This window comes from Pelobates fuscus, chromosome 6, assembly GCF_036172605.1.
Source record: "Pelobates fuscus isolate aPelFus1 chromosome 6, aPelFus1.pri, whole genome shotgun sequence".
Taxonomy (NCBI): Eukaryota; Metazoa; Chordata; class Amphibia; order Anura; family Pelobatidae; genus Pelobates; species Pelobates fuscus.
The window spans coordinates 140,089,745-140,116,381 of NC_086322.1; the positions used below are offsets into that span (position 1 = coordinate 140,089,745).

A 26,637-nucleotide genomic window follows, 5' to 3' on the forward strand; every position below is an offset into this window, starting at 1 on the left:
TGATCAGCACTGAAAGGGTTAAATAAAATATATATATTTTTTTAACTTTTAAAAAGTTTTAAAACTTTCTTTTCACAGGAGCTGCAAAATCAACGATCTCCCTGCCTCTCTCTCTCAGATCTAAGTGAGGTGAGGAGAGGGGCAGAGACAATGTGTCAGCCAGTGATTTGAGATCATTGGCTGACACATAGTAACAGTGATCAGAGTGACTGGCTGTCACTGTGATCACATGCTGCAGATCGCGGTAATTGGCCACAGGGGGAGTGCCTGGGTGGTACAGGCATGCCCCCCACCACGATCTGCAGGGGGATCATGGCGGAAGTTACATGTGTAAGCCAATAGGCTGACACATAGTAACACTGATCGCAGTGACAGGCTGTCACTACAATCAGATCGCAGGGCATGTCCCCCGACCGCCATCTGCAGCGGGAGAATGGAGCCGGCAATATGTGTCAGCAGATTTTACAATCGGCTGACACATGGTAAATACTGATCGCAGTGACAGCCTGTCACTGCGATCAGAGGCTGCAGACCGCGGTCAGTGGGCACAGGGGGACTGCCTGGGTGGCCAGGCATGCCCCCCGACCGAGATCTGCAGCGGGCTAATGGCGGCGGCCACGTGGGCGGCAAGAACGGCTAGGACGTTCTATGCCGCCCGCCGGCATTTAGAGCAAGCCCCTTAAGGACGGCATAGAACGCCCGCCGTATTTAAGGGGTTAAGCTAAGGTTGTTCTGGTGACTATAGTGATCATTTAACTGCGCTCTTTGTTGTGCTGGAAAAAATTCTATAGAACCATTTTGTTTTGAAAATGTGTATTTCAGAGATTGTTTACTTACCAACTGTAATAACTGTTAAATTTAAGTCAAACATATTAACCATAAAATACAACAGCTGAATTATTACTGTAATAACAACTAGGGCATTTAAACAGAGAATGCCAATGTTTTCGTTAAGTCCAAAAAAAACCAAAAAACTGCAGATAACGAAAAAGAAAGCAACATTCATGTCCACTGATAATATTTTTATTATTTCAACATATAACAATGAACTACTGCAAAACAACAGATAACCAGCCAAGGAGTATTTCCAATTTAAGTGAAATGCCAGACCTCCATATTTCAAAAGGCTACATTTCAATAAACCCTTTCCAGCAAATAATGCCTATATTCTGTTCTAGCATTTCATTTCTCCTAATATTATTATTTATATAGCACCAGCAAATTCCATAGCGCTGTACAATAAGTGGACTAACAGAAAAGTAGTTGTACCCAGAAAAATGGACGCACAGGAACAGAGGGGCTGAGGGCCCTGCTCGATGAGCTTACATGCTAGAGGGAGTGGGGTATAGTGACACAAAAGGTATAAGTAGGGGTAATGAAATAGGTTGCTAGAAAAGTATTCACTGAGAACTTAGAAGGTTATTTTTGACAGTTGCAGGAGAGGAGTCGTGGGGGGTAGGAGGGATGAAAACCCTCTAACAGTTTAAATGATATGCGTTCCTGAAGAAGTATGTTTTCAAAGATTTTTGGAGACTGGATGAAAGTCGAACGGAGAAGGGAAGTGAGTTCCACAGAAAAGGTGCAGCCCTGGAGAAGTCTTGGAGGAGAGCATCAGATGTGGGAGTACGGACAGAGGATAGACGTAGGTAATAGCAACCATGGACAGTTACCCTTCTCATCCCAGCTGTTAGACTATGATTTTAAACGGCTGAAAATCTCACTTTACACTTGTTTAAATAATACACTGCTGTGAACAGGCATGGAGCTCTATTAGCAGCATCCTACTCTGATATATTAAACCAAATCTGTCTGAGAACAAGGGTTCAATTTCAAAGGAGAGTTCAGCTAAAGTAATAAAATAATGGCAATCAAATCAATAGTATTTACTTTCTATTAGTCTGGATCTAAAATTTTAAATTAACAGAATAGCCTGACTGGTGGTAGTGACCACAAATGTCAGAGTATTGAGTAATTGATACAGTCTTGCTTAGCTTTTGTACTTAATGATACAGTGAGTATTTTACAGTTTTGACATTATGTTGCCATTGATTTACTTTGTTGAGTTATATACAATAAATTATATTGACAGAGATGTTGTACCATGTCTGTAAACATAGTTAAAATGTAATAAACACAACAATACATTAAAAAAATATATACCATCTGTAGTCACAAGTACAAAAACAAAACACCAAAACAAACACAAAAACCCTAAACAAACTGCATTTCCCCAAAAAATGTTTTTTAGACTCATTTTTATTACATAGTATTGGTTATGAGAAATTCTGTACATTAGTGGAAAGAGATCAACATCCTTGATGACTTACTACAAACAATGACATTTAACAGTCTACACTTTCTGACAAAAAAAAAATACTCAGTAAAGATAACTACGCTTTGTGTGTTTCTCATGATTGCATCAGCAATTTCTTGTTTCTTGACAAAGAAGAAGAGCTAAAGAACCAAAAGCATATAGAACAGAGCACAGGAGTATAAAGCAAGCAAAACAAAACAACAACAAAATAGATTTTTAAATATAAAAGAAAAAAATATATCTTATCGTGAAAACTATGCAGAAACTTTAATTTTTTTCATAAAATGAGAAAAAGAAATAGTCTTTGTTTAAGGAAAATAAATAAAACTTGTCGTCGGATGGTTTTGACCAGTTACATAATTTGGCTATACAAGGGCAGAGCAGCAATCTGGAAAGTAAAAACTGAATTGTTTGGTCATATTTGGATTTTGGTTTGTCTTAGGAATTGTACGGTGTATTACAAAATAATACTGTCCAAACATATTGAAATGCAATACGTATTTGAGCAACTATGCCATAAAAAAATAAATACATATTCATCATTTAATAAAACTAATATATTCCAAATACTGAGTTGGGTCTCTATCCAATTCTTACCTCTGGGAGGGGGTTGGACAAGGTATGTGGAGTCATTAATAACCAGTCTGAAATCATTCATTAGTAACAATTCCATCAAGGTTGTAGAGGAGAACTTGATACCATCTGTAGGTGAAAGTATTTTAATGCGTGAATAGCATGAAGAAAAAAAAAATGCAGATATACACGGTTATCCATTCATCAGCTGCCTCTCCAAGACAAAACACTGTGCTGCCTTTAGAACTGATTATCATGCCAAGTAGGAATGGTATATTATAAAGTTCTACATGAATGTCAGACTAATTGAAGGAAGTTTATATTTAGAGTACAAAGCCCAGACCTGCAGGAACCCAAAACACTTTCTCAGCTACGATTCATTATAATATTTTTATTGAGATGTAACCAGTACTGATATGAGACTTATTGAGGCTATATGTAGCAACCACTCCCAGTGGGACAGCGAGATAATACCAATTATGTGATAAACTTTTGTTTTTGTGTGGTTTATTGTTTGACTTTCAGCTCCACAGTGCATGATTGAAAGTGAACTAAAAAGCTATTTTTGGGGTGTAATGCCAGTTAGTGTGATGGTTTAAAAAGTGAGTTTTACTTACCTACACTCCCTCTCCAAGGTAGTCTTGCCACGGTCACTCCACCTCCATGGCTGAGATCACCAAGATTGATTATCTCAGCCAATACAATGTTTCCACCTAGGAAAATATTGGGAGGCTAGTGCATATGCTCGACAAAACGCCGAAACAATCAAATGGTCACTGTTAGACCATCTGATTGTATAGCATACATGTATGTATGTATGTATGTATGTGTGCCTGTCTGTTATAGTGGGCTATAGTAAGTAATAGTAAGTGGGATACCTAGTTCAGCCTTCCTACTGGGCATTGCTATAAAGAAGGTTACAAAAAAAAATTTAAAAAGGGAAAAAAAAGGTGGGGAGTGGAATTGAGGAGGGAGAAGAGGGGAGCTGACGCACAGATGAGAAATCATATTATGCGCAAACAGAGAAGTCGTCTGAATATCACCGAAAGAGGAGACCTTCGTTTGTTCCTTACGAAAATCGAACCAGATATCAAATATTTAGTCTTGCAGCATCAACCTCAAGGATCTCATTAATCACTAGTAAAGGTAATTTCAATTTACTTTATTGTTTTCTCATGAAACTTTATAAAGTTAAAAACATTATAAACATGCATTAATTGGAAATAAAAAGATAAATGTAGGTACATTTATTTATTTATTTTTTAAAACACCCTCCTTTCAAAAAAATATTCCGCACTTGCGCGAAAACTGGTGGGCGGTAAGGACATTTTTTTCAACCAAAAAGATGCATTAGTGGGCGGTAGTTAGAAAAAGGTTGACTACCACTGATCTAGGATTTCTATCCATAATCACACCTTTTTAGCATTCTCTTGTCTGATATAACTTGCCTAGATAGGTTAGATTACGACATCTGTTCAGACACATGTGCATTGCCTGTTTTGGATAAGTGTCTTTATGATTTACAAATTGAAGCAGACTGTCCTAGGGATTTATTCTTGCAAGCTTTTTGACAAGTTAACTGTCATATACAGCCTAGCATACCGAAGCAAAATGATTCTTCAGCCTAACAGCTAGACACTATTGACCCGCTTGTTTCTTCTTACTTTACTTCTCACTTTGACTTACTCTTGTAAAAAATGTGCAACGTTGACACATGCCATGCTCTATATTACTATGTATGTCACTCAATGACTTGTCTATGCTGTTGTGGCATCGCAAGTACGTCTGTTCCTACTTATTTGCACTGAAAAATAAAGAAGTCAAATTCCTGCTGGGTCTGCAATAGCTTAGACAGCATTACACAATCCTTACCTCACACTAAAATAAAATTGGCAACTATCAGTACTTGACTGGAAAATGAAGGTAAAAGTCAATACCTGCTGATGTGACAGAAACCATGTTGATTCCTCTGTCTTCCTTCTGGATATCTTTCAAGAATGTTCCAACACTAGTTGTCATTGGTTTGACCGTGAACTGGCAGCGCTCTTTGCGAGAGGGGAGAGGGAGGGTAATGACAGGCAATCCATGACTGTAGTGAACAGTGACATCTAGACAAAAATATATGGAGAAGAGAATGTTTATATCAGATCATGGACTACTCGCTATAGTGAAGGACACATTTGACCTTTGTTTGCTCTGTGTATTCATTCAAACTACTAGGTCAGTGATTTTGAATGTTTGTGAGCTCAAGTGCCAAATCATTTGCAGAAATCATGTAATGGGACTGAAAATTGCCCAGACCAGTTTTTGTTCAACATTTCTTCATATCAGCCCACTCTTTTTGTTACAGAGAGGCTGGTGGGAGAGAGATGGCACTGGCAGGCTTCTTGGATTTTGGAAGCACATGCGGCTCACTGGCATGATTAACCAAGTTTATGCATTTACTTTCCATTGGCATGATATATCAAGTTTATCCATTTACCGCTCATTGTCATGGTAAACCTAATATTTTTTATTTACTGCTCATTGGCATGATATACAAGGTTTATGCATTTAATGCATTAATAGCATTCAATTTGTCTCCCAGGGTATATATGTGTGACTGTGTTGATGTGCGTGCGTGACTGGAGGGGTGGATGGAGTCTTGGACCCAGGCAGCACAATGTCTTGGGCCGGCCATGTGGAGTTGGAAACATACTAGTTACTAAATTTTTTGAATCCCACTGCTGGTAGAAAGTAGTTTAGTAATATGGCATATCTCTAGTTTGTATAATTGAAGCATGTCCAAGGCTCCACCATCACCTGCCCCCTTTTATACATGAATATAACAAGATATATAGAGTGCATTCTAAGGTAGGGAAAAATAATAATAATAATAATCTAGTATTGTACGAGTGTTTATGGGGCAAGAATAGGTATAAACACAAAACATGCATTAAGCAAACAAGTTAATGTAAAGAGTAGAGAGAAAAATAGCTCAAGCATCAGATCAGCAAAGCAATGGAAGCTCATAGAGTGAGACAGCAGGAGGGTCGGTTGGGCTGGCGGGTGCAAATGTCACCTTTTTCTTGAATATTTAAATTCTGGGTCTGTGTCTCTCCATCTCTTAGCTACAAAGTGTCGTACAGCTGTGTATATCACCAAAAAGGAAAACCAATGTGTGGATCCTAATGGACCCTATTGACACAGATCCTGGGACAGACTTGGGAAAATGTGGGATAATCTAACTGGGTCTAACTACTACTTTGATTAATAATTCTTACATTTATTTTTTTTCCAACATGATGTATAAAATTGGGTCACATCAGGTCAGCATTTTCATGGTGTGCATTACTTGTCAAATTGTAAAAAAACTAAACAAAACAAACAACGTTTGGCAAATTTACACATGCTAAAAACAATACTTACCACTAGAGGGCAGATGAGTGCTGTAAAACAGCACAGTGTTAAAACTCAGTTTCAGTTTAGGTCTTATATTTCTGATCTGGAAGATAACAATTGAAGACATTTGTAAATTAAAAACAAATAACATACATATACTTATTTATTTTATTTACAATAGCATTAGGTCTACCCATTATAAAGCTTCAACCCCTTAAGGACCAAACTTCTGGAATAAAAGGGAATCATGACATGTCACACATGCCATGTGTCCTTAAGGGGTTAAAGGGACACTATAGTCACCAGAACAACTACAGCTTATTGAATTTGTTCTGGTGAGTAGAATCATTCAGGGAAAATGCAGTGTTTACATTACAGCCTAGTGATAACTTCACTGGCCACTCCTCAGATAGCTGTTAGAGATCCTTCCTGGGTCATGGCTGCCTAAAATGCATCCAAACATTCAGTATCTCCTCCCTCTGTATGCAGACACAGAACTTTCCTCATTGAGATACATTGATTTAATTCATCTGTATGAGGAGATGCTGATTGGCCAGGACTGTGTTTGAATCATGCTGGCTCTTCCCCTGATCTGCCTCTTTGTCAGTCTCAACCAATCCTATGGGGAAGCACTGTGATTGGATCAGGCCACATGTCAGCAGACAGCATGTTTATCTGAGGCAAACCGCAAGCTTCAGGCTTGAATACAAGTAAGATATTGCTATATTTAGGGATGCATGAGCGGCCCTAGGGGGATAGATGGTGGTTTTAACACTATTGGGTCAGGAATACAGGTTTGTGTTCCTGACCCTATAGTGTTCCTTTAAAAACGGGTATAAACCTAGCTTGCATGGGTGCCCTCTCGTGGTCCAATCAAGTATTTGATGAGACCTGGGAAGGGGACACAGGGAAGGAACATTGTTTCAGGCTGCCTTAGTCACGGGTGCAACTAAAGTACAAATATCGGCATATGCAGTGTTCAAGCTAAAACACGTTACATATGTTCCTTACAACATGGTCACTTGTAAAAGCCATACTGGTCATGGTGGCTGTAGTAACCCTTTAAATTCAGTTCTATGTAGTCATTAATTCAGTTTCACCAATTGTAAAAAAAAGTTTTATAAGTCTGTGAAAGTATGTTTCTGATATATTATTATGCAATGCCTATGATTCCGGCTTTTAAAAATAATAGGTACAAAACAGACGTGCCAAAATACCATTCTAAAAGATACAGAGAGATCTTACACGGCTTAGATTAAACCGGGGCTAGACGAATCCCAGGTTGCCATGGCGACAAGAAAATTTGTCCTGGCGCCTGGGATTTGTGAGCCTGTCCAGCCCCCAAGGTGACCAGCTGCCTGGACCCCAGGGAAAGCCTACCCACTTCAGCTCAAAAAAGGTAGGGAGGCTGGGTGGATTTAAATTAAAATAAAAAAGTAATTATTTGCGAGTGTGTATGTCGGTCAGTGAGTGTCTGTCAGTGTGTGTGAGTGTATGTCGGTCGGTGAATGTCTCTGCCAGTGAGAGTGTGTGTGTCTTTCTGTGAGAGTGTATCAGTGAGTGTTTCTGTCAGTGAGTGTGTGTGTGTGTGTGTGTGTTTACGTGACCTGCTCCCCCTCCAATCACATGGGAAAGGTGTTTTTACTCACCTTTTTTCCCACGCCATGCTGGTGACACCGCGGCTAGCACTACCACCATGGCTGAGTTAATCAATTTTGAAGATTTCAGCCAATCCAATGCTTCCCCATAGGATAGCATTGGGAGACTATTGCGCATGCACTGCGCCAATCAACTTCTCCTTATAGAGATGCATTTAAACCATGCATCCCTATAAGGAACATTAACAAAGGTGCAGCACAGTGTGAAGCACTGAGCCAGGAAGCACCTCTAGAGGCCGTCTGAGTGACTGTCGCTAGAGGTCTCACTAAACAGCAATGTAAACCCTGCCTTTTGACTGAAAAGTCAGTGTTGATATTGAAAAGCGTTCAGGGACAAGATATAGACTTCAGAACAACTACCTTAAGCTGTAGTGGTTCTGATGTCTATAGTGTCCCTTTAAGAATTGTATTTTGGGCGTTGACAAACCTGGCTCCTAACTTTTGTAGCTGGCTCCTAGATTTCAAGCAAATTTGTCAAGCCTTGGCTAAAACCCTCTGGAAATTCTCAACAAAGCAGATGGAAGCATTTTACTCTCCTTTTCAATAAAAAAACTGTCATTTAGGGGGCATTGGCATGCATAATGGCTATTATATTTTATTCAACTTAATCCTGTTTTCCTGATGTTTGCTACTATCCAAGAGAGCTACAGAGAAATTGAAGTGGTGCTAATGATACATAGGGAACACATTATTCTAAGCAATTTGTAAATGTGTATACATCAGATAATCATGTGCAAAACCATGAATTTCACAATGACATTATTCATAACGTATCTTATGAATGACAAATGGTTTAAATCTGAGAACCGGTAGCATAAAATGATCTCAAAAGTGATAATCCCTTTAAAGAGATATTGCCCCTCTGAGCACATAAGAAAAACTAGTTTTCATCCTAGCATGCATTATATATATATATATATATATATATATATATACATACACATACATATACATATACATACACATACATACATACACACATATACACACACACAACACTATTTTATGTAAGTCTCTTTGAAATGAGAATGTTATAGTGAGAAGTTCTAATTTTCATCTGCATGTTTGGAATTGTGTGTATATATTTGTAGTCCGAACTTAAAATCGTATATGGAAATAGAGGACAGGAGGAAAGTTGGTATTGGTGTGCTGAAACCAACATACGGGTAGGCCTGTAATAAAGAGGGCAAAAAGATATAGCAGAAAACACACTTTATTGCAAACTCATAATGCTAAACATTTAAAAGCTTTCCTGAGTTCTTTCTCAGGTTGCGGGATATAACTGTTGTAGACGGAGGATTTCCATCTGCCCATTCTTTTAATGACATGGGCTGGTGTGTCCGTACTGGAGGCTGCACCAATTCTGAAGGAGTGACCAGAAAACAAGGCAGGGTTTTGTCCCAGTCTTAGCAGCAATGTTCTAACGTGAAATATGAACTTGGAGGTGGTAAGTGGGTGTCCGTGAAGTAGTAGTAAGGGAGAGTTAGTCAGGAGGCTGTTGCATGTGGATAGAAATGAATAGTGTATTGTAATGAGTATTTTTACGGGACACCAGAGGTTATCTGTTGGAAAGAGAAGGAATTTTAGTAGAATAGTTTGTGTGGTTAGTTTTAGATGTATGTAATGACATAACATATGTGTTGCCGTGTTTGACCATGTCCAATTATTTTAAACTTGTGCTGATATCGGATTGACGGATCACAGTGAACTCTAGGGGTCTAAAGAAGCAGTAGAAGGCAATGTAAATAGCTACTTTGATGATAGAGTTAGTCTGGGCGTTAAATGGGTTTGTGCCCAATAGATCCGGGATATTCCTAAATATGGGTCGTCTATGGGTAGTCTATAGGTAGTAGGAGGTTGATCTATTTTGTTGATACCTTTAAGAATAGTTTTAATGGGGTATGAAGAAAGAAAAGGTGGGTGATTGGGAAAGGTAGTGAGGACGTAATGCTGTATACCTGTAAGATATAATTTGAATGTGTTATGTGCTAATGTGAGGTGTAAGTGACAAAAAGAGGCAAAAGCCACCATGGTCTCAATAGAGTAATTATCCAAAACGTGAAACTCCCCACCAAATATGCGGAAAACAGTCAACGCCCTATAGTATGTTGTCTTAGTGTTGGCTGACAGGGCATTGTGTGAGAGTGATCGTCCGTGGGTTAATAATCCCGTTAGTCCATGATTACCTCCAGAAATGTCGCTATTCAGGATGGGAGTTCGTTGGCGGAGGGATACACCTTGTAGAATACATGAATATTAGACCGGGACAAAGCATCAGCTGTCGTATTTTGAATGCCCGGAATGTGTTCGCACACTAAGAAGAATTGTAGGTTGGCGGCCAGCCACGTCAACTTTCGTACCAAACTCATTATGGTCAAGGAGGAATTGCACCCTTTATTGATGATCTCGCAAGCCGCTAAATTACCTGAGAAACAGGTGACTCCAAGTATGAGTAGTTGCTACAATGGGGTAGATCTCAAAAATGTTTTGAAGGCCGGTAAGGCAAGTGTTTCTTGAGGCCAAACATCCCTAAACCAGTGGTTACCAAAAATTGCAGCGAACCCAGTGTGGGCTGCTGCATCAGTCCAAATTACGGGGGAGTGGTTGGTCAGTGGGGATGTACATGGAGTTACCATTCCCCTCTGCCAGGAAGTGCTTCCACATACATAAATCGGCTACGGCTGGGGAATTGAGGACTATGGTGCCATCGACAGGTACGCCAGGCAGATGGCAGAGTAACCTGGAGATAAAAGATCTCCCCTGTGAAATGATAGCAATCGCGAAATTGAGGTATCCCAGTAAAGACTAGAGATCCCTCTTTGAACCAGAACCTTTTTGTAGGAACTGGTCCAGTTATTGTCCAATGCGTATTCAATTCACATCGGAGAGGCATGCCTGCATGGACTCTAGTGAGATACCCAGGAATACCAACTGTGTTGTGGGGCCTATCGCTTTGTCCGGGGACAATGGAACACCTAGTGTTGAAAACAGTGATGTGGTGCTAAGGATGCTACGTAGTGTAAGTGAACCTGCCTCAACCAGTTAGAAATCATCCAAATAGTGTACCACTATATTCAGGAGCATCCTGCAAAGATGTTGAACAGTTTCAGGCTGCTACTGGAGCCGAAGGTGAGTTTGGTGGCAAACTAATAATTATCCCTGCATTTGTCGCCATCGATATGCAAGAGTGACGGATGGATAGGTAGTAATTTAAACGTGTTTGTAATATCAGTCTTACAGAGCCAGGCTTGTTCACCGGCCAGTAGAATGGCTTGTATGACATGATCCACGGTGGCGTAATGGAGATAATTTTTTTCAGCCGGTATTAGTGAATTTACTAGGATTGTGAAAAGAATGAGGCGTGGACAAATCGATGATTATGCATTTTTTATTAGAAGTGTCATTGGTAACCACTCCAATAGGGTTTGTGCACCATATAGAAAAAGGAGGATGCGGAAAAGGGCCAATCATAAAACCTGACGAGGTATCTTTCCGTAGCAACTTGTCAACAGCAGATGGGTCGTTTGTAGCAGAGAGTAAGTTGGGGCATTCTAGTGTGTCAGAGGGGAGTGCTACTAGCCATGTGTGAAACCCGTTGGAAAATACTGAAAACAAAAATTCCACCAAGTGGTGGGAGGGAGGGGTGAGTGTGCAAGTGATAGGCTAGCGTGACAATGTTGACTTCCATCAGTCATTTCTAAGGGAAAAGCTTAGAGAGGCACCTGGATCTTGTATGTGCTCTCTAAAGCAGATGTAGCAAATGTGCAACAACCTGTAAGTGGTGTAATTACAGGTTCCTGCATTAAAATTGTTGCACACCTGCACCTTGCCCAAGAATACAACTGGTCTGCCTAGCTTATCTGTCTGTCCCCTATCCTGACTGACGGAGGGGGTGGTGAAGGGGTAGGAAGTGGAGGGGTGTGACATAGAGGGGTCTGCTTTGCAGGGACACCAGTTGGAGGAGTGAGAGGTGGAGAAACATACCGCACAAGATGGGGGCCTCAAGCCGGCGAAATGCCTGCAAAACAACTCTGTGTTGAACTGAGCCAGAGCTGCTGCTGTTTTAGCAGCAAGCCCCCACAAGCCCCCATGCTTGTGCCCCAGGTACACCACCTTGTGTAAATAAATGTTGAATTCTTCACGCCTCTGTGGGTATACAGAGCAGATGACATATCTGTACAACCCAAAACCGAGAACTAATTCAGGGATGGATCATTTTTTATTGAGTCATGGATCCCTGGTTTTAAGGATCACAGTAATTAAAGGCTCTATTCTCTAGTATGTCCTGCAAAGCATTGATTAGGGAGACTAGGCTGACGTCCTTGCCATCAAGGATGTCTTTCTTAATGGAGGAGGGGACGGAGTGAGCTGGGGCAATAACACGTGAAGTGGTGGGTGCGGGTGCAATAGCAATGGCATTACCCTGGGAGTTTGCAGGTGTAGACATGGAGGCTAAAAGGTCAGGTGCGCTGCTAGTGGTAGGGATGATTGTCTCCATCTTCGTCATCCTCTCGTTAGACAGCTTGAGGGTAGACAAGATAGATGACAAGGTGTCTTGAAATTGTCCACAACTTTAGCCCTGCAACTCTTGTGAACTTGTGCTAGACATGGGTTCTCTAGACTGAGCTGCTAACAAAATTGTAAAGTTCTGCTTTCCTAGCAGTGGCAGAGTAAGGGATGTCTCTGCGTCGTAGTTCCGCGGCTAGTTTGTGTATGGTCCAGGACCTCAGTGACCCTGGGGTAGCAGGAACGATAGAGTCAGTGGGTGAGCCTGGTCTAACAGGAGTGCTGGGCCTAGCAGCAGTGCCCTGGAGAGACAAGTCGTCTCCTTGGATAGAATCTTGTGACATCCTATAAAGAGATTAGTAAAAAGGCTAATTGAAAGCCCTTTATGGAACTCCGTATATAGAACTGGCTGGCTAGCTAGTGCCGGAGGCGAAGTACTTAACTACTGTGTGACAGGTGGATCCCTGTGAGTTGCTAAGTGGCGATGAGAGGCTCTATTGTTTGGCCCGTGGGTGTTCGTAGCCACAAGTCGGTGTGGTGGGGTGTTGGCCTCTCAGTGAAGGTAAAGAGAAAAATATGTGTGCCGTGGCATGTGGCACCCTGCAAAACCCCTAAAGAAGGGGAAACAAAAATATTTGAAAAATTAAAACATGTTATTTTAACTAACGCAGGGCCGTGTGTTCAGCGGTGGTGGTGGATTGGGGGGGGGGGGGGGCGGGGGGGGTTAGGGTTAGGCCTACTGGGGTCATGAGACTAAACACTAAAGCCAGCTCCTAACCCTTGCAGACAGTTCTCTATCCCTAGCAGGGCTTGTCTTATAGGAATAAACGTGATAGTGACCGTACATACCTAAATAGAGTGAAATAGGGAACAGAAGGAGGAGAGAGCTGTAGAAAGAGTAACTACAAAGACACCTATCTGACAATAAAGATTAATAATTAAACCCGAGACATGTGACGGATGGACAATGCTAGTGTCTAATTGGAGAACGTACCTTTAGAAAGCTGATGAGAGCTTACTTAAATTAGTGCGGTGTGAGTTAAGTGCACCTATAAATAACATATGTGTGGGTAAACGAGGTAGACACGAGTAGGGAGAGGAGATTAAGGAGAAATGTTTACAATTACCTGATAGTTGTAGGAATGTAACGTGTGATTCCTAATAAGTTTAGAGGAGAGATGTGAACAAGCTTGAAGACAGATAGTACAGTAGATGTCACCATATGCCATAATGTATTGAGGACCAACACGTAGGCCTGATGAAAAGACAAGCCCCCTACGTGGGCACAACGTGGGACACGTAAAAGGCAGTTAAACTGAATATGGGTGTTTAAATTAAGCAAAAAGAGAGTAAGGAGGCCAATACCTGAACAAGGTTGGTGGAAGAACACTGTTATACTTGGTTTACCGGAAGGTTGCTATAGTTGATATAGCGCCTAAATATGTGAAATAGGAGAACAAGGTGAGTACCGATTGGGGGAATCATATGCATATATACTAGAGAAAATTATCCATGTAGTATGTAGAAATACTGTATATGTACCAAACAGTGCATAGTGTAAGGTGACATACTGTATTGAGCGGTAAAATGCTAAGCGTAATTTTATTTGACAAAATCATATATCTACTAATATGTGCAGGAACTAAAATGCCCAGGCATTTACTGCATGAATGGCAAGATCTTTTATTACATGAAATCCTGAGCGAAATGTAACAGAGCAGAATTTAACCGAAATGACAATTTTAAAGGACCACTATAGTGCCAGGAAAACTTACTTGTTTTCCTGGCTCTATAGGGTCCTTGGGTCCCCCTCACCTTCGGGGCCCCCTCCCCCCGGGCTCTATAGTGAGGAAGGGGTTTATCCCTTACCTTTTTTCCAGCACCGGGCTCCCTCGGCGCTGGGGACTTGGATTGTATTGGTTTTCCACAAGATACAAAAAAACAAACAAAAAGAAAAAGAAAGACACATACATATGGTAGAAAAAATGAGGCAGTCAGGGCCACAAAAATGACACTGCATTCAACGGTAAATATTTGTCCTACATAGGAGAAATAGGGATGCCACAAATTAAGAAATACAATTCTACATGAACGTCGAGTACTGCTAAGTCAATACATAGGGTACTGTCAGTAAGCTCTCATTGTAGTGCTAGCATGGTGGACGCTTGCCAGACACTTTGTATTCCCCTTTCTAGGCTGTCCGTATCCCCTATAACAGAACTTCCACCTTTCGTGTGTTTTTCCCCTGTTTTGTGTGGTTCCATTCAGGAGACTCTATACTAACGGAATCCCTTTGTCTCCAAACAAGGACCACCCATGTGCCCCATTAGAACGATGACACCAAACACTTACGTGTGAAACCGCAAGGGAAACAATTAATGAGTGCTTTCCCTGGGTGGCCACCATTTCATATAACTGAACATGTGGCAGAGAGAATGGTGGCCATCTTGTCTCCCGAACGTTGGCAGCGGTACTTGGTCATCCGAGTGCCTGGAACTATTTTCAGCTAGGTACCCGCATGAACACCGGGAACTGGAACGGGCAGCTGTCTAAGGTTTACCAACCAGCTACACGAACGACGTTCGGGAGATATGAACTACCAAACAGGAGGAGCATTTGTTTCCTGAAAATAAGAGATTCCCTTGAATGGTGTTCGCACGGGAACCTCATGAACTGAGAGCGGCCAGGACATCTATTTCTCTGGAACTGTTTCAGGCTAGCGCCTCGTGTCTGGACCAGTCAAAAGTTTACCACGGTTGTATTCCCATTCTACCGAACTGATCTGAGTGATTCTTGGATATGTTGGACACACAGATCGGGGCTATCGGAGAATGTACTTTTTGTGGGGTTCTTGGGTATGGTTGGGGTACTTTTGGGGTACAGGATATTTTGTTGGATTTTCTGTACCTGGGAAATAATTAAATTAGAGGAGTTTTCTCAGGCAATCCTTAAATAAGGATCTTGGGATTTAAAACCCTGCATTATTGTATGTGAAACCCCTTGCATGGGACTGGGCATAAAAGCCGTGTATGTGACAAAGTTCAGTTGTACTTCCAAAACTGTATATCGTCCAGTCTCTGGGGAGGAGGTGGGATTTTCCTTGGCTGTTTTATTGTTCCTGGTTATACTTTGGTGGATCCAGCGGAGAAGAGTCCCTGCTAGGACTAGAGCTCCGCTAGAGTTCCCAAATATAATATTGTGTAGAAGTGTCTCAATACCCATTGTAGGGACAGCTATTAAGGGAAAGCACCAGAAATAACCATACGAGAGGAGACCTAATCCTGCTACATATCCAATTGATATTGATTGATTGAACTAGGTGTACGTGGGGATTTCATACAGGAGGGTTAACTCCATAAGCCACTGGCAACTAAAATGTAGGGTCAGGTGAATATTCAGAAAGAGGTTATTTCAATTTTGAGGCAGCATCCAAGCAGGAAGGAAGAACAAAAATATTCAGGGGATTTTGCAACCTGCAAAAGGAAATTAACTGGGATAAAAATCACAGTATCCAGGGCACAACCGCCAAACATGATATAAAGGTCCTATAAACGTTCTCACATCTCCAAGAGGTCGGCAGTTTATCATGCATTTCATAATTTGTACATTTTGTTATTTTATGAAGAGAAGAAATGCTTTCCACCACATTTTTAAGGGAAATTGGCATCCCACTGAGTAACTTAGAGTTAGACTTTTGGTTGTATACTGGAGGTAATTCAAAGTTTAGTTAGTAGTAAGGAAAAGTTATGCTGCTCATGGGGACATGTTTTGTGAGAATCCCTTCTATATATAGAAGTAAGAAGAGGTCTCTCAAGGGGAGGTTATAAGCAAGTTAATAGCTTGTAATTCTGTAGAAAATGTCTAATTTTAGTGATGCCATGGAATCCTACCTCTGTAGATTAAAGCGGCACTGTCACCCCTCACTGAAAAATTTGTATTTCATATGGAAAACTCATTTTGACTGTATTGGCATTTTACTGAAAATCCAACCCAGTCAAAACATATACAGAGACAATGTAGACATTTCTAAACATTGGGCGTAGCTACAGCCATCTAGAAGTGTCAATCACCCAGCCATCACCAGTGACAGCTGCAGAGAATTGGGTATGTCTATGGAGGATCCTGTGGTCTTGCGGGACCCTCTATAGATATCAATGCTGAACTCTCGCACATGCGGAAGAGTACAGCAGTGAAGTCGGCTCCTGGCAAGCTGAAGAGTATTTGCCAAAGGAATATGGCCATGCCCTCGAGGGACAGGTTCAGTTAAGTAAATCTCAACTTTACCTGCACTTCCAGCCACTGGACCACCAGCAGCGATGTCACCGCCGGAGGTGTTTGCCAATTCTGCAAAGTCCCAGACGATGACAGGTTGGGAGTGGACAGAGTTAAAGCGGTAATGGGTGATTGACTAGATAAGTAGCGTATAACCCGGCACTTAAAAAAAAAATATTTTTAAAAAATGATCCCACACAGCAATTGTAGCATGTGCGAGAGTTCAGCATTGATATCTATAGAGGGTCCCGCAAGACCACAGGATCCTCCATAGACATACCCAATTCTCTGCAGCTGTCACTGGTGATGGCTGGGTGATTGACACTTCTAGATGGCTGTAGCTACGCCCAATGTTTAGAAATGTCTACATTGTCTCTGTATATGTTTTGACTGGGTTGGATTTTCAGACAAGTAAATACACATGTCCAAAGGCTCATAGGTGTCCACATTTACTTTGGTAGCTCAACCTGGGTAGAACATGTAGTTTCTATGAGCACAGCAGGGCTCGAGTCCTGCAGGAACGCATGGGAACGGCGTTCCTGCACTTTTACCAAAGCAGGAAAGCCGTTCCCATTACCAGTCCTGCAGGACCTGCCATGCTACCTGCACACAGGGGCCATCACACGCTGTGTTCCCTCTCCGGCTCTAACTCTCGCGAGACCCGCTCCGCACAGGAAAGTCTCGCGAGAGTTAGAGCTGGAGAGGGAACACAGCGCGTGATGGCCCCTGTGTGCAGCGGCTGGCTCCCTCCACCCCTCTATCATCCAGCACACACACACACACACACACACACACCCATCATCCAGGCCAGCGCACACACACACACACACCATCCAGACCAGCACAAACACACCATCCAGCACGCGCACACACACACACATCATCCAGGCCAGCACACACACCATCCAACACCCACACACCATCCAGCACACACACACACACACACACATCATCCAGGCCAGCACAAACACACCCACACACACACACATCATCCAGGCCAGCACAAACACACACATCATCCAGGCCAGCACAAACACACCATCCAACACACACACACACACACACACACACACACAATCCAACACACACACACACACACACACACACACCATCCAGCACACACACACACGCACACATCATCCATGCCAGCATACATACACCATCTAACACACACACACACACACACACACACACACACACACACACCATCCAGGCCAGCACAAACACACCATCCAACACACACACACACACACACACACCATCCAGCACACACACACACACACACACACACCATCCAGAGCACACACACACACACACACACACCATCCAGAGCACACACACACACCATCCAGAGCACACACACACTGCATTCATTATACATACTCTGCATTCACTACAAACACACTACATTTACTACACACACTGCATTCATTATACACACTCTGCACTCACTTCAAACACACTCCATTCACACTACACACTACATACACTGCATTCATTATACGCACTCTGCACTCACTACAAACACACTACATTCATTATACACACTCTGCACTCACTACAAACACACTACATTCATTATACACACTCTGCACTCACTACAAACACACTACATTCATTATACACACTCTGCACTCACTACAAACACACTACATTCATTATACACACTGCACTCACTACAAACACACTACATTCATTATACACACTCTGCACTCACTACAAACACACTACATTCATTATACAGACTGCACTGACTACAAACACACTACATTCATAATACACACTCTGCACTCACTACAAACACACTACATTCATTATACAGACTGCACACACTACAAACACTACATTCATTATACAGACTGCACTCACTACAAACACTACATTCATTATACAGACTGCACTCACTACAAACACTACATTCATTATACACACTCTGCACTCACTACAAACACACTATATTCACTATACACACTCTGCACTCACTACAAACACACTACATTCATTATACACATTCTGCATTCACTACAAAAACACTACATTCATTATACAGACTACACTCACTACAAACACACTACATGCATTATATATACACACTCTGCACTCACTACAAACACACTACATTCATTATACACACTCTGCACTCACTACAAACACACTATATTCACTATACACACTCTGCACTCACTACAAACACACTACATTCATTATACACATTCTGCATTCACTACAAAAACACTACATTCATGATACAGACTACACTCACTACAAACACACTACATGCATTATACACACTCTGCACTCACTACAAACACACTACATGCATTATACACACTCTGCACTCACTACAAACACACTACATTCATTATACACACTCTGCACTCACTACAAACACACTATATTCACTATACACCCTCTGCACTCACTGCAAACACACTACATTCATTATACACATTCTGCATTCACTACAAAAACACTACATTCATTATACAGACTACACTCACTACAAACACACTACATTCATTATACACACTCTGCACTCACTACAAACACACTATATTCACTATACACACTCTGCACTCACTACAAACACACTACATTCATTATACACATTCTGCATTCACTACAAAAATACTACATTCATTATACAGACTACACTCACTACATTCATTATACATTCATACATTCATTTTTTTTTTTAGGGGGTGGGGTGGGAATCATGGGTGAGTTCCCACACGTTTTTCTCCAGGACTTGACCCTGGAGCACAGTATGACATGACATGACAGTATGGTAGCTGTGTGGTATTCACCAATGTTGGATGAATATCAGACCTCTTTTCGTAGTATGTAATAAAAAGGTTGTATTGGCCACTCCACAGTGCTTATGCCCCCAAATATACCGTATTTTTCGCTCCATAAGACGCACTTTTTCCCCCTCAAAAGTGAGGGGAAATGTCTGTGCGTCTTATGGAGCGAATATGAAGCTTTACTTACCTGTCTTGCAGCGTTGGCCGGCAGCACAGGGCGCACCGCGGTAGTGGAACTTGAATTTCATGTTCCGGTTTCCGGCGGGACTGAAAGGAAGTGTGCACAAGCTGAGTGCGCACTTCCTTTCAGTCCCGCCGGAAACCGGAACATGAAATTCAAGTTCCACTACCGCGGTGCGCCCTGTGCTGCCGGCCAACGCTACAAGACAGGTAAGTAATTATGGGACAAGGGGAGGGGGACAGTAAGGGGAGGGGGACAGTAAGGGGGGGTGGATGAAGTCTATGGGGAGGGGGTGGATGAAGTCTATGGGGAGGGGGGGGATGAAGTCTATGGGGAGGGGGGGGATGAAGTCTATGGGGAGGGGGGGGATGAAGTCTATGGGGAGGGGGGGGATGAAGTCTATGGGGAGGGGGGGATGAAGACTATGGGGAGGGGGGGATGAAGACTATGGGGAGGGGGGGATGAAGACTATGGGGAGGGGGTGGATGAAGACTATGGGGATGGGGGGATGAAGACTATGGGGAGGGGGTGGATGAAGTCTATGGGGAGGGGGTGGATGAAGTCTATGGGGAGGGGGTGGATGAAGTCTATGGGGAGGGGGGGGATGAAGTCTATGGGGAGGGGGGGGATGAAGTCTATGGGGAGGGGGGATGAAGTCTATGGGGAGGGGGGGATGAAGTCTATGGGGAGGGGGGGATGAAGTCTATGGGGAGGGGGTGGATGAAGACTATGGGGAGGGGGTGGGTGAAGACTATGGGGAGGGGGTGAGTGAAGACTATGGGAGAGAGGAGAAGACTATGGGAGGGGGGGACACTATGGGACAGGGGAGAAAAAAAATATTCTGTACAAACTGTCCCATAGTAAGAAACACTATGGGACAGTTTGTTCAGAATATTTTTTTCTGGGTTTCTTCCTCTAAAAACTAGGTGCGTCTTATGGTGAGGTGCGTCTTATGGAGCGAAAAATACGGTACCTAGTGAACAATTGCTAGATGGTCTGAAAGAAAGAAGCTGGGCTTGTAGAGGCAATGAATGAAAAAGTCACATCATAACTATATTTTTTTTTTTAACCCCTTGAGGACACATGACATGTGTGACATGTCATGATTCCCTTTTATTCCAGAAGTTTGGTCCTTAAGGGGTTAAAGTGTTATAATCCAGTCCAGCCAGGACAGGGTAACATGCTTCCAGGACTGTAGTTCTATTTTGACAGTATTGATAAGAAAGGCATAGTTAAATGTATAAAGATTCATGAGGGAATTCAGAATTTTCACTTTTAAGTATTTTATATAGTCTGCTCTCTAATCATAAGCGGCTTTTAGTGAAGCTAATAGAGAGTAATGATCCCAATGAGCAGTATCTGGGCTTTAACGATATTCAGTTTATAATAAGAAAGCCTTCCAAAAAGTGACAGCATTGAATTTATGGCAGAGAGAGTAGAGTGAGGATTTGTAATTGATAACTGGATGTAACCAGTAGAATCTGATTACAATTAAAGGAAATGCCTGAGACTTCCGGATGTTGTCGTAAGGCTTTAAATAGGGTTCCAGAGTCATAAAAAAACAGTATAGGGGAAAGAAGACCCTGCCTAGTGCCTTTGCAAATGAGCAATGGGGTGAAGTAAAGCCAGTGTAATAGATCTGTGCGAAAGGCTGAGAGTAAAGGGCCATAATAGTCTTGATCACCACAGGGAGGGAAGCTGTAAATCTCCAATGCTATAGACATGTCCTGCCAGTTCAAATTGTCAAAGGCTTTTTCTGCATCTAAAGCCATACATAAACAGTGAGTATAAGAGGTTTGTATAATATGGAGTAGGCTGAGCAATTTTCAAGTATGGTCCTGCCTAGTTTTAACAAACCTTGTTTGATCTGAGTGTATGATAGGAGGAAATAATATCCGACAAGTAGAGTGGTGAATAACTTAAATATATTAGATTCATTGGAGTCTGTGTTTGCTGTATACAACAGATTTGAAACACGACTTAAGAAAAGATGCAAAGGGTGTGTGTGTATACATACATATACACACACATATACATACATACACACACACACACAAACACACACCCTAATCCAACCCTTATTCCACCTCCTAATCCAACCTATAATCCTACCCCTAATCCAACCTCTAATCCTAGTCCCACCCTCTAAAGGGATTCCCTCTGCTGATGATGCTTAGTACTCACTTTGAGTGCATAGCTCTCCTGTCAGTATGGGGAACCAACAGTGGCCCCAACAGACAGAGGACCCTCAGGTATGGAAAGATACCTTGGAATCCCTTTTTTATGTTGGAGGCTAGGGGCAGTGAAATAAATCCTGTGGCTGAGTGAGATCACTAAATGTGGCCCCAGCTGACTTACAGCAGACCCAAGTATCGAAAGATACCCAGGGGTCCTTGGTACCAACAGGGATTTAACCCCCCCCCCCCCCCCCCCGGTATTTTTACTGCATGCAGTCTATGCCATCAATGGGAGAGAATAAATAAATAAAACCCAACAACCAGAAGCCAGACAAATAGCTACATTCTGCATTAATTGCTTTCAACCTATATTTCTTATAAGATCAATACGGTTCAGTGGATACTGTATTAGATCTTATGAGGTAGTGATTGGTGCATCATCCCTTTAGGCTAGGCTAGCAATGACCCATTTTATCTGCCGCACAACATCTGCAGTGTATTCTGCTACACAGCAGCTATTGCATTAAACAAGTTGATATAACTAAAATATTTGTGGGGTTTTTGTTTACAACTCATTTGCTATCATTTAACATTAAGGATAGATTATCAATGTGGCAAGTCTTAGATAATACAAATACTTTTTAAAGTTTGTATTGCTTTATTTTGATTTGTATATTTCTTTAAAACGGTTTGCTTGCTGGGTTAAAAAAAAATTGCCCAGTGATGCATGCCCCTTTAAATTTGATACATATGCTGTATTCAAAATGTAAGATGTGAACTTCATAACGCTCAAGAAGCTATATTTGATTAAATGTCAGGTTATGAACACACTAATTGAATGTACTGTGCATATGCACAATTTAATTTGTACTCTGGAAATACAGTGCCCTGCTTATTTAAAAAAAAAAAAAAAAAATAGTTATTATATACACTTCCTGCAAATTGCCTCAACGCTTCCTACTGGACGAAGGTGCACAGGTGCTAATGTTTTGAACATTTTTGTTAGCTCAGCGGAACCTTGGTTCAGCGATGCAAAGCTAATTGGCTGAGAGTCATCAGCTAACACTCAGCAAATCAGCTTGCCATGCACTGCAGGGCTTAGCTCAGGAGAGCTAACAAGAGCATGCTGAGAATCTTTAGGCTCAACGTAACTAAAGTGGGGTGCTGAGCCCAGTACACACAGCTAAGAAGTCAAAGCATTCTGATACGGTATTACTAAACATGTAGGGGGGAGGGGGCACTAAGAAACTCCTGGAACCTTAACCAACAGAGCATGCTGTAAATGAAGTGCAGTTAATTAAACGAAGACAGAGCGTACAATATAATTCATCTGATTTATTGATCACTCCCCATCCCCTCTCGTGACAGCTTGCATTTCTTCTAGCACTACGTTATATTTTAAATACAGAGGTTTCTTCAATGAAACCCAGTCACCAAATTATCTGAATATTGTCATCCTAGTGTGTAACAGTATCTGTGACATCTTCCAAACTCCAGGATGCATAAAGAAGATCTATTTATCTTTACGGGGTAGTGGGTGGTATCATAGGCGTGCGCAGCCTATTGCATTAGGGTGTGCACCCTAAAGCACAAACACACGCCGCGTGTATATGTATGTGTGTATATATATATATATATATATATATATATATATTTATACACACACACACACACTACTTTGCGTGTGTGTAAGGGCGCTGTGTGTGTGTGTGTGTGTGTGTGTGTAAGGGCGCTGTGTGTGTGTGTGTGTGTGTGTGTGTGTAAGGGCGCTGTTTGTGTGTGGGTGCTGTATGTGGGTGTGGGTGCTGTGTGTGTGCTGTATGTGTGCTGTGTGTGTGGGGGTGCTATATGTGTGTGTAGGTGCTGTGTAGGTGCTGTATGTGTGCGGGTGCTGTATGTGTGTGCGGGTGCTGTATGTGTGTGCGGGTGCTGTATGTGTGTGCGGGTGCTGTATGTGTGTGCGGGTGCTGTATGTGTGTAGGTGCTGTGTGTGTGGGTGCTGTATGTGTGAAGGTGCTGTATGTGTGTGTGTGTGCTGTGTGAGGGTGCTGTATGTGTGTAGGTGCTGTGTGTGTGGGTGTGTGTGCTGTCAGCCTAGTTAGGATTATGTTTTGTTCTTATACTTTATTCTGTTGCTATCGTTATTTACATCTATGACTTTCAGTTGGTAGGGTCCCACTTATTACGCCTTACAAATTTATGAGAGCAGCTCAGCACTTCTCAGTCTTATGTAATTCATATACTCGACTCAACTTGACCCAAGTTATGACGGAGCTAGACCATGCACCACAAAGGCAGGGACTTACTCACACACCTCCACCTCTAAAGCCAGCTACCCATTAAACAAATAGGGGACTGCATCCAAATGTACGACAGTAATCTCCTAACCCCTGAATACAACCGTGCCGAAGCAAACTCAACTACGGGTAGCTTTATGATCACTGTGTGCTTACTCCCTGTCACGAAGCGACCACAGACAACCACACCACACGGCCTACCCATAGAATAGACAGACGTGACCAAATCATAAAATTAGTGCAGGGTGTTATTATTTTCCTATCTGTAAACGGATGTGTGTAATCTGGTTATGTTTTGCTTCATGTTTGATTTTCCACATTATGACATGCATAGCCTGTAACCCATCACCTGCACTACCAAAGTAAAGGACAAAAAAAAAAATAAAAAAAAAAAAAGAAGAAAACATCTATAACTTTGAGGCTGGTAGCGTTGTTTGGAACAGACCATGTTTATCATAGTAACATGCTCAAACCTAAGCCTTATTGGCCATAATTAATCTAACCAAATTCACCTATTGCAGAGGATTTTAATATGCTGTACAGCAAAGCTTTATATTCCACACTGTTGTTCTTCTAGTAATAAAAGCGTTCCAGGCTATTGCACAGTATTAATCCATTGCTTTCATTGCAGACACAAACAGCACTATCAGGTGCCCCAGCTGCTAACGTTAATAATCAGTTTATCAGGCTGGATTCCAATATGCTCCTAGCATGCCTCACATTGATTTTACGTCTTTACTACTAGCCAGGTTACTAAAACACTGTAATAGATAGAGGAACAAATTATCATGGCGATATTGAGAACTTTGTCCTGAAAATTTAATGTTTTATAGACAACCGCAATAAAACTATAATGAATGTGACATTTATTTAATATGGTCTGAGACACAAAGGGAGAAAACTACACCCTTCAGTTGATGCAGTACTACAACTCTCGCAAGGCAGATGGTAAATACTATGAGGGTAACAGGCATATAAACACAATGCCATGAAAACGAAATAATCAAGAGGTATGTGAAAAAACGTACCGTATATGTAGTGTAGTGCTCCGCAACCAGTGTGCTGACCAGAGCCAACCCGTGCATGGGTCCCAGGCAGTTCTTTGACATACACGTTAACTCAGAGACGGGCCTCTAATTAGGAGAGTTAGGAAGCCACCTCAATCGCCTCAGGGCATACTGATCAATATGGCCCCAGTCCATGAAAGGGGGCCCGACACTAGAGGGGTCCTGGCAGCTTACCCTGTGTGTCGCAGATTGTGGAGCCCCCTCCATTCGGTCTGCAATGGGGAGCGAGAGCCCAGCAGAGTCTGCAGCTCCGAAAGATGCAAACCATGGCAACGTTCTGACATTTCCAGTGACGGAGATCGCAAGACAATAACCATATGGACTGCAACTCTGCACCTGGCGGAGCTGCTGACTGGATAGCCAGTCCACAGGACCAACAGGGAGGGAGACCACTAGGGAGCAGATGACAGTGTGGGGAGGCTGGTCAAACTGCCACCCAACACACACGGTCAACCAACTTCACCATGCCACACTCACATTTCTCAATAATCTTAAATTAAGTCATTTGAACAAAAATCTAAACAAATATTCAGCTGCTATTGGTTTCAAGCAATATTAAAAACCGACGTGTAACTCATGTGCATTTATACATATTCAGTTTGGTTAACTATAATCATAATGACATAGAAAGTTGGAATAATTATACTCCAGAGAAACACATGTCCATGCAAGCTCTGCTCCACCTCCCAGCAAATAAATCAGGATGAGAAAATAAATAGGGAACGTGCAACTTGGTTTCTTTTTTTTCCTCTCCAAACAGTAACGGTAACTAGATTATAATAGGATAATGCTTTTAGAGTATTGGGGTTATTAGAACTGCCAGGTCTACTGATACAGTGATTATAAATGCTTCAAAGCACGCAAGAAAAATGTAAAAATATGGAAAAACATCCATCACATTTATCCCTGGGAAATGAAACATTCCATTCATTATTTTTATTTATTTTTATTTATTTTTAACTGCCAAGGGATTTTGCATTCTGAGCAGAGTTTAACTTAGAAACACATTTTTCCCAGTGACAGCACTGCTTTCTCTGATGCCTACAGTCTGGTGGGTGAAGCCAGTGATGAATGCAAAACAAAGACATTTCACAAGCTTTCACATCAGTGCAAGTTTGACAGCTGGGTTCATGCTTACTTTTTATATATACTCTCTCTGTGCACAAACAATGTAAACTGTTCAGCATGATTATTTATATAAAACATGAATGTTTTATTTCAATAGTATGCAATCATTTATGATTAAAATAAATGAGAAGTAGGGACTATGAGCCCAACTTTGATACTCCCTACTTACCTGATCTATACTCAAGGGGGTCTAGTACTCTCAGATCTGTCCATTTACTACAGGGCGGTCCACCTACAGAGAGTCATTGAGTGGTCCACGCTAGGATACTCTAAACTCTG

At 41.9% G+C, this 26,637-nt stretch overlaps 1 protein-coding gene across 1 annotated transcript in view; it reads right to left on the bottom strand.

Annotated features, from left to right (window-relative positions):
• The window catches only part of MCUB (mitochondrial calcium uniporter dominant negative subunit beta), a 106,930-nt gene that overhangs the window by 19,561 nt on the left and 60,732 nt on the right, over positions 1–26,637 (bottom strand). Inside the window, exons 2-4 of the mRNA XM_063460057.1 lie at positions 6,296–6,371; positions 4,825–4,995; positions 2,912–3,016 (exon numbers count right to left, since the gene is read on the bottom strand). Of these exons, the coding sequence (XP_063316127.1) occupies positions 2,912–3,016; positions 4,825–4,995; positions 6,296–6,371 (352 nt within the window). The remainder of the gene's footprint in view (positions 1–2,911; positions 3,017–4,824; positions 4,996–6,295; positions 6,372–26,637) is intronic.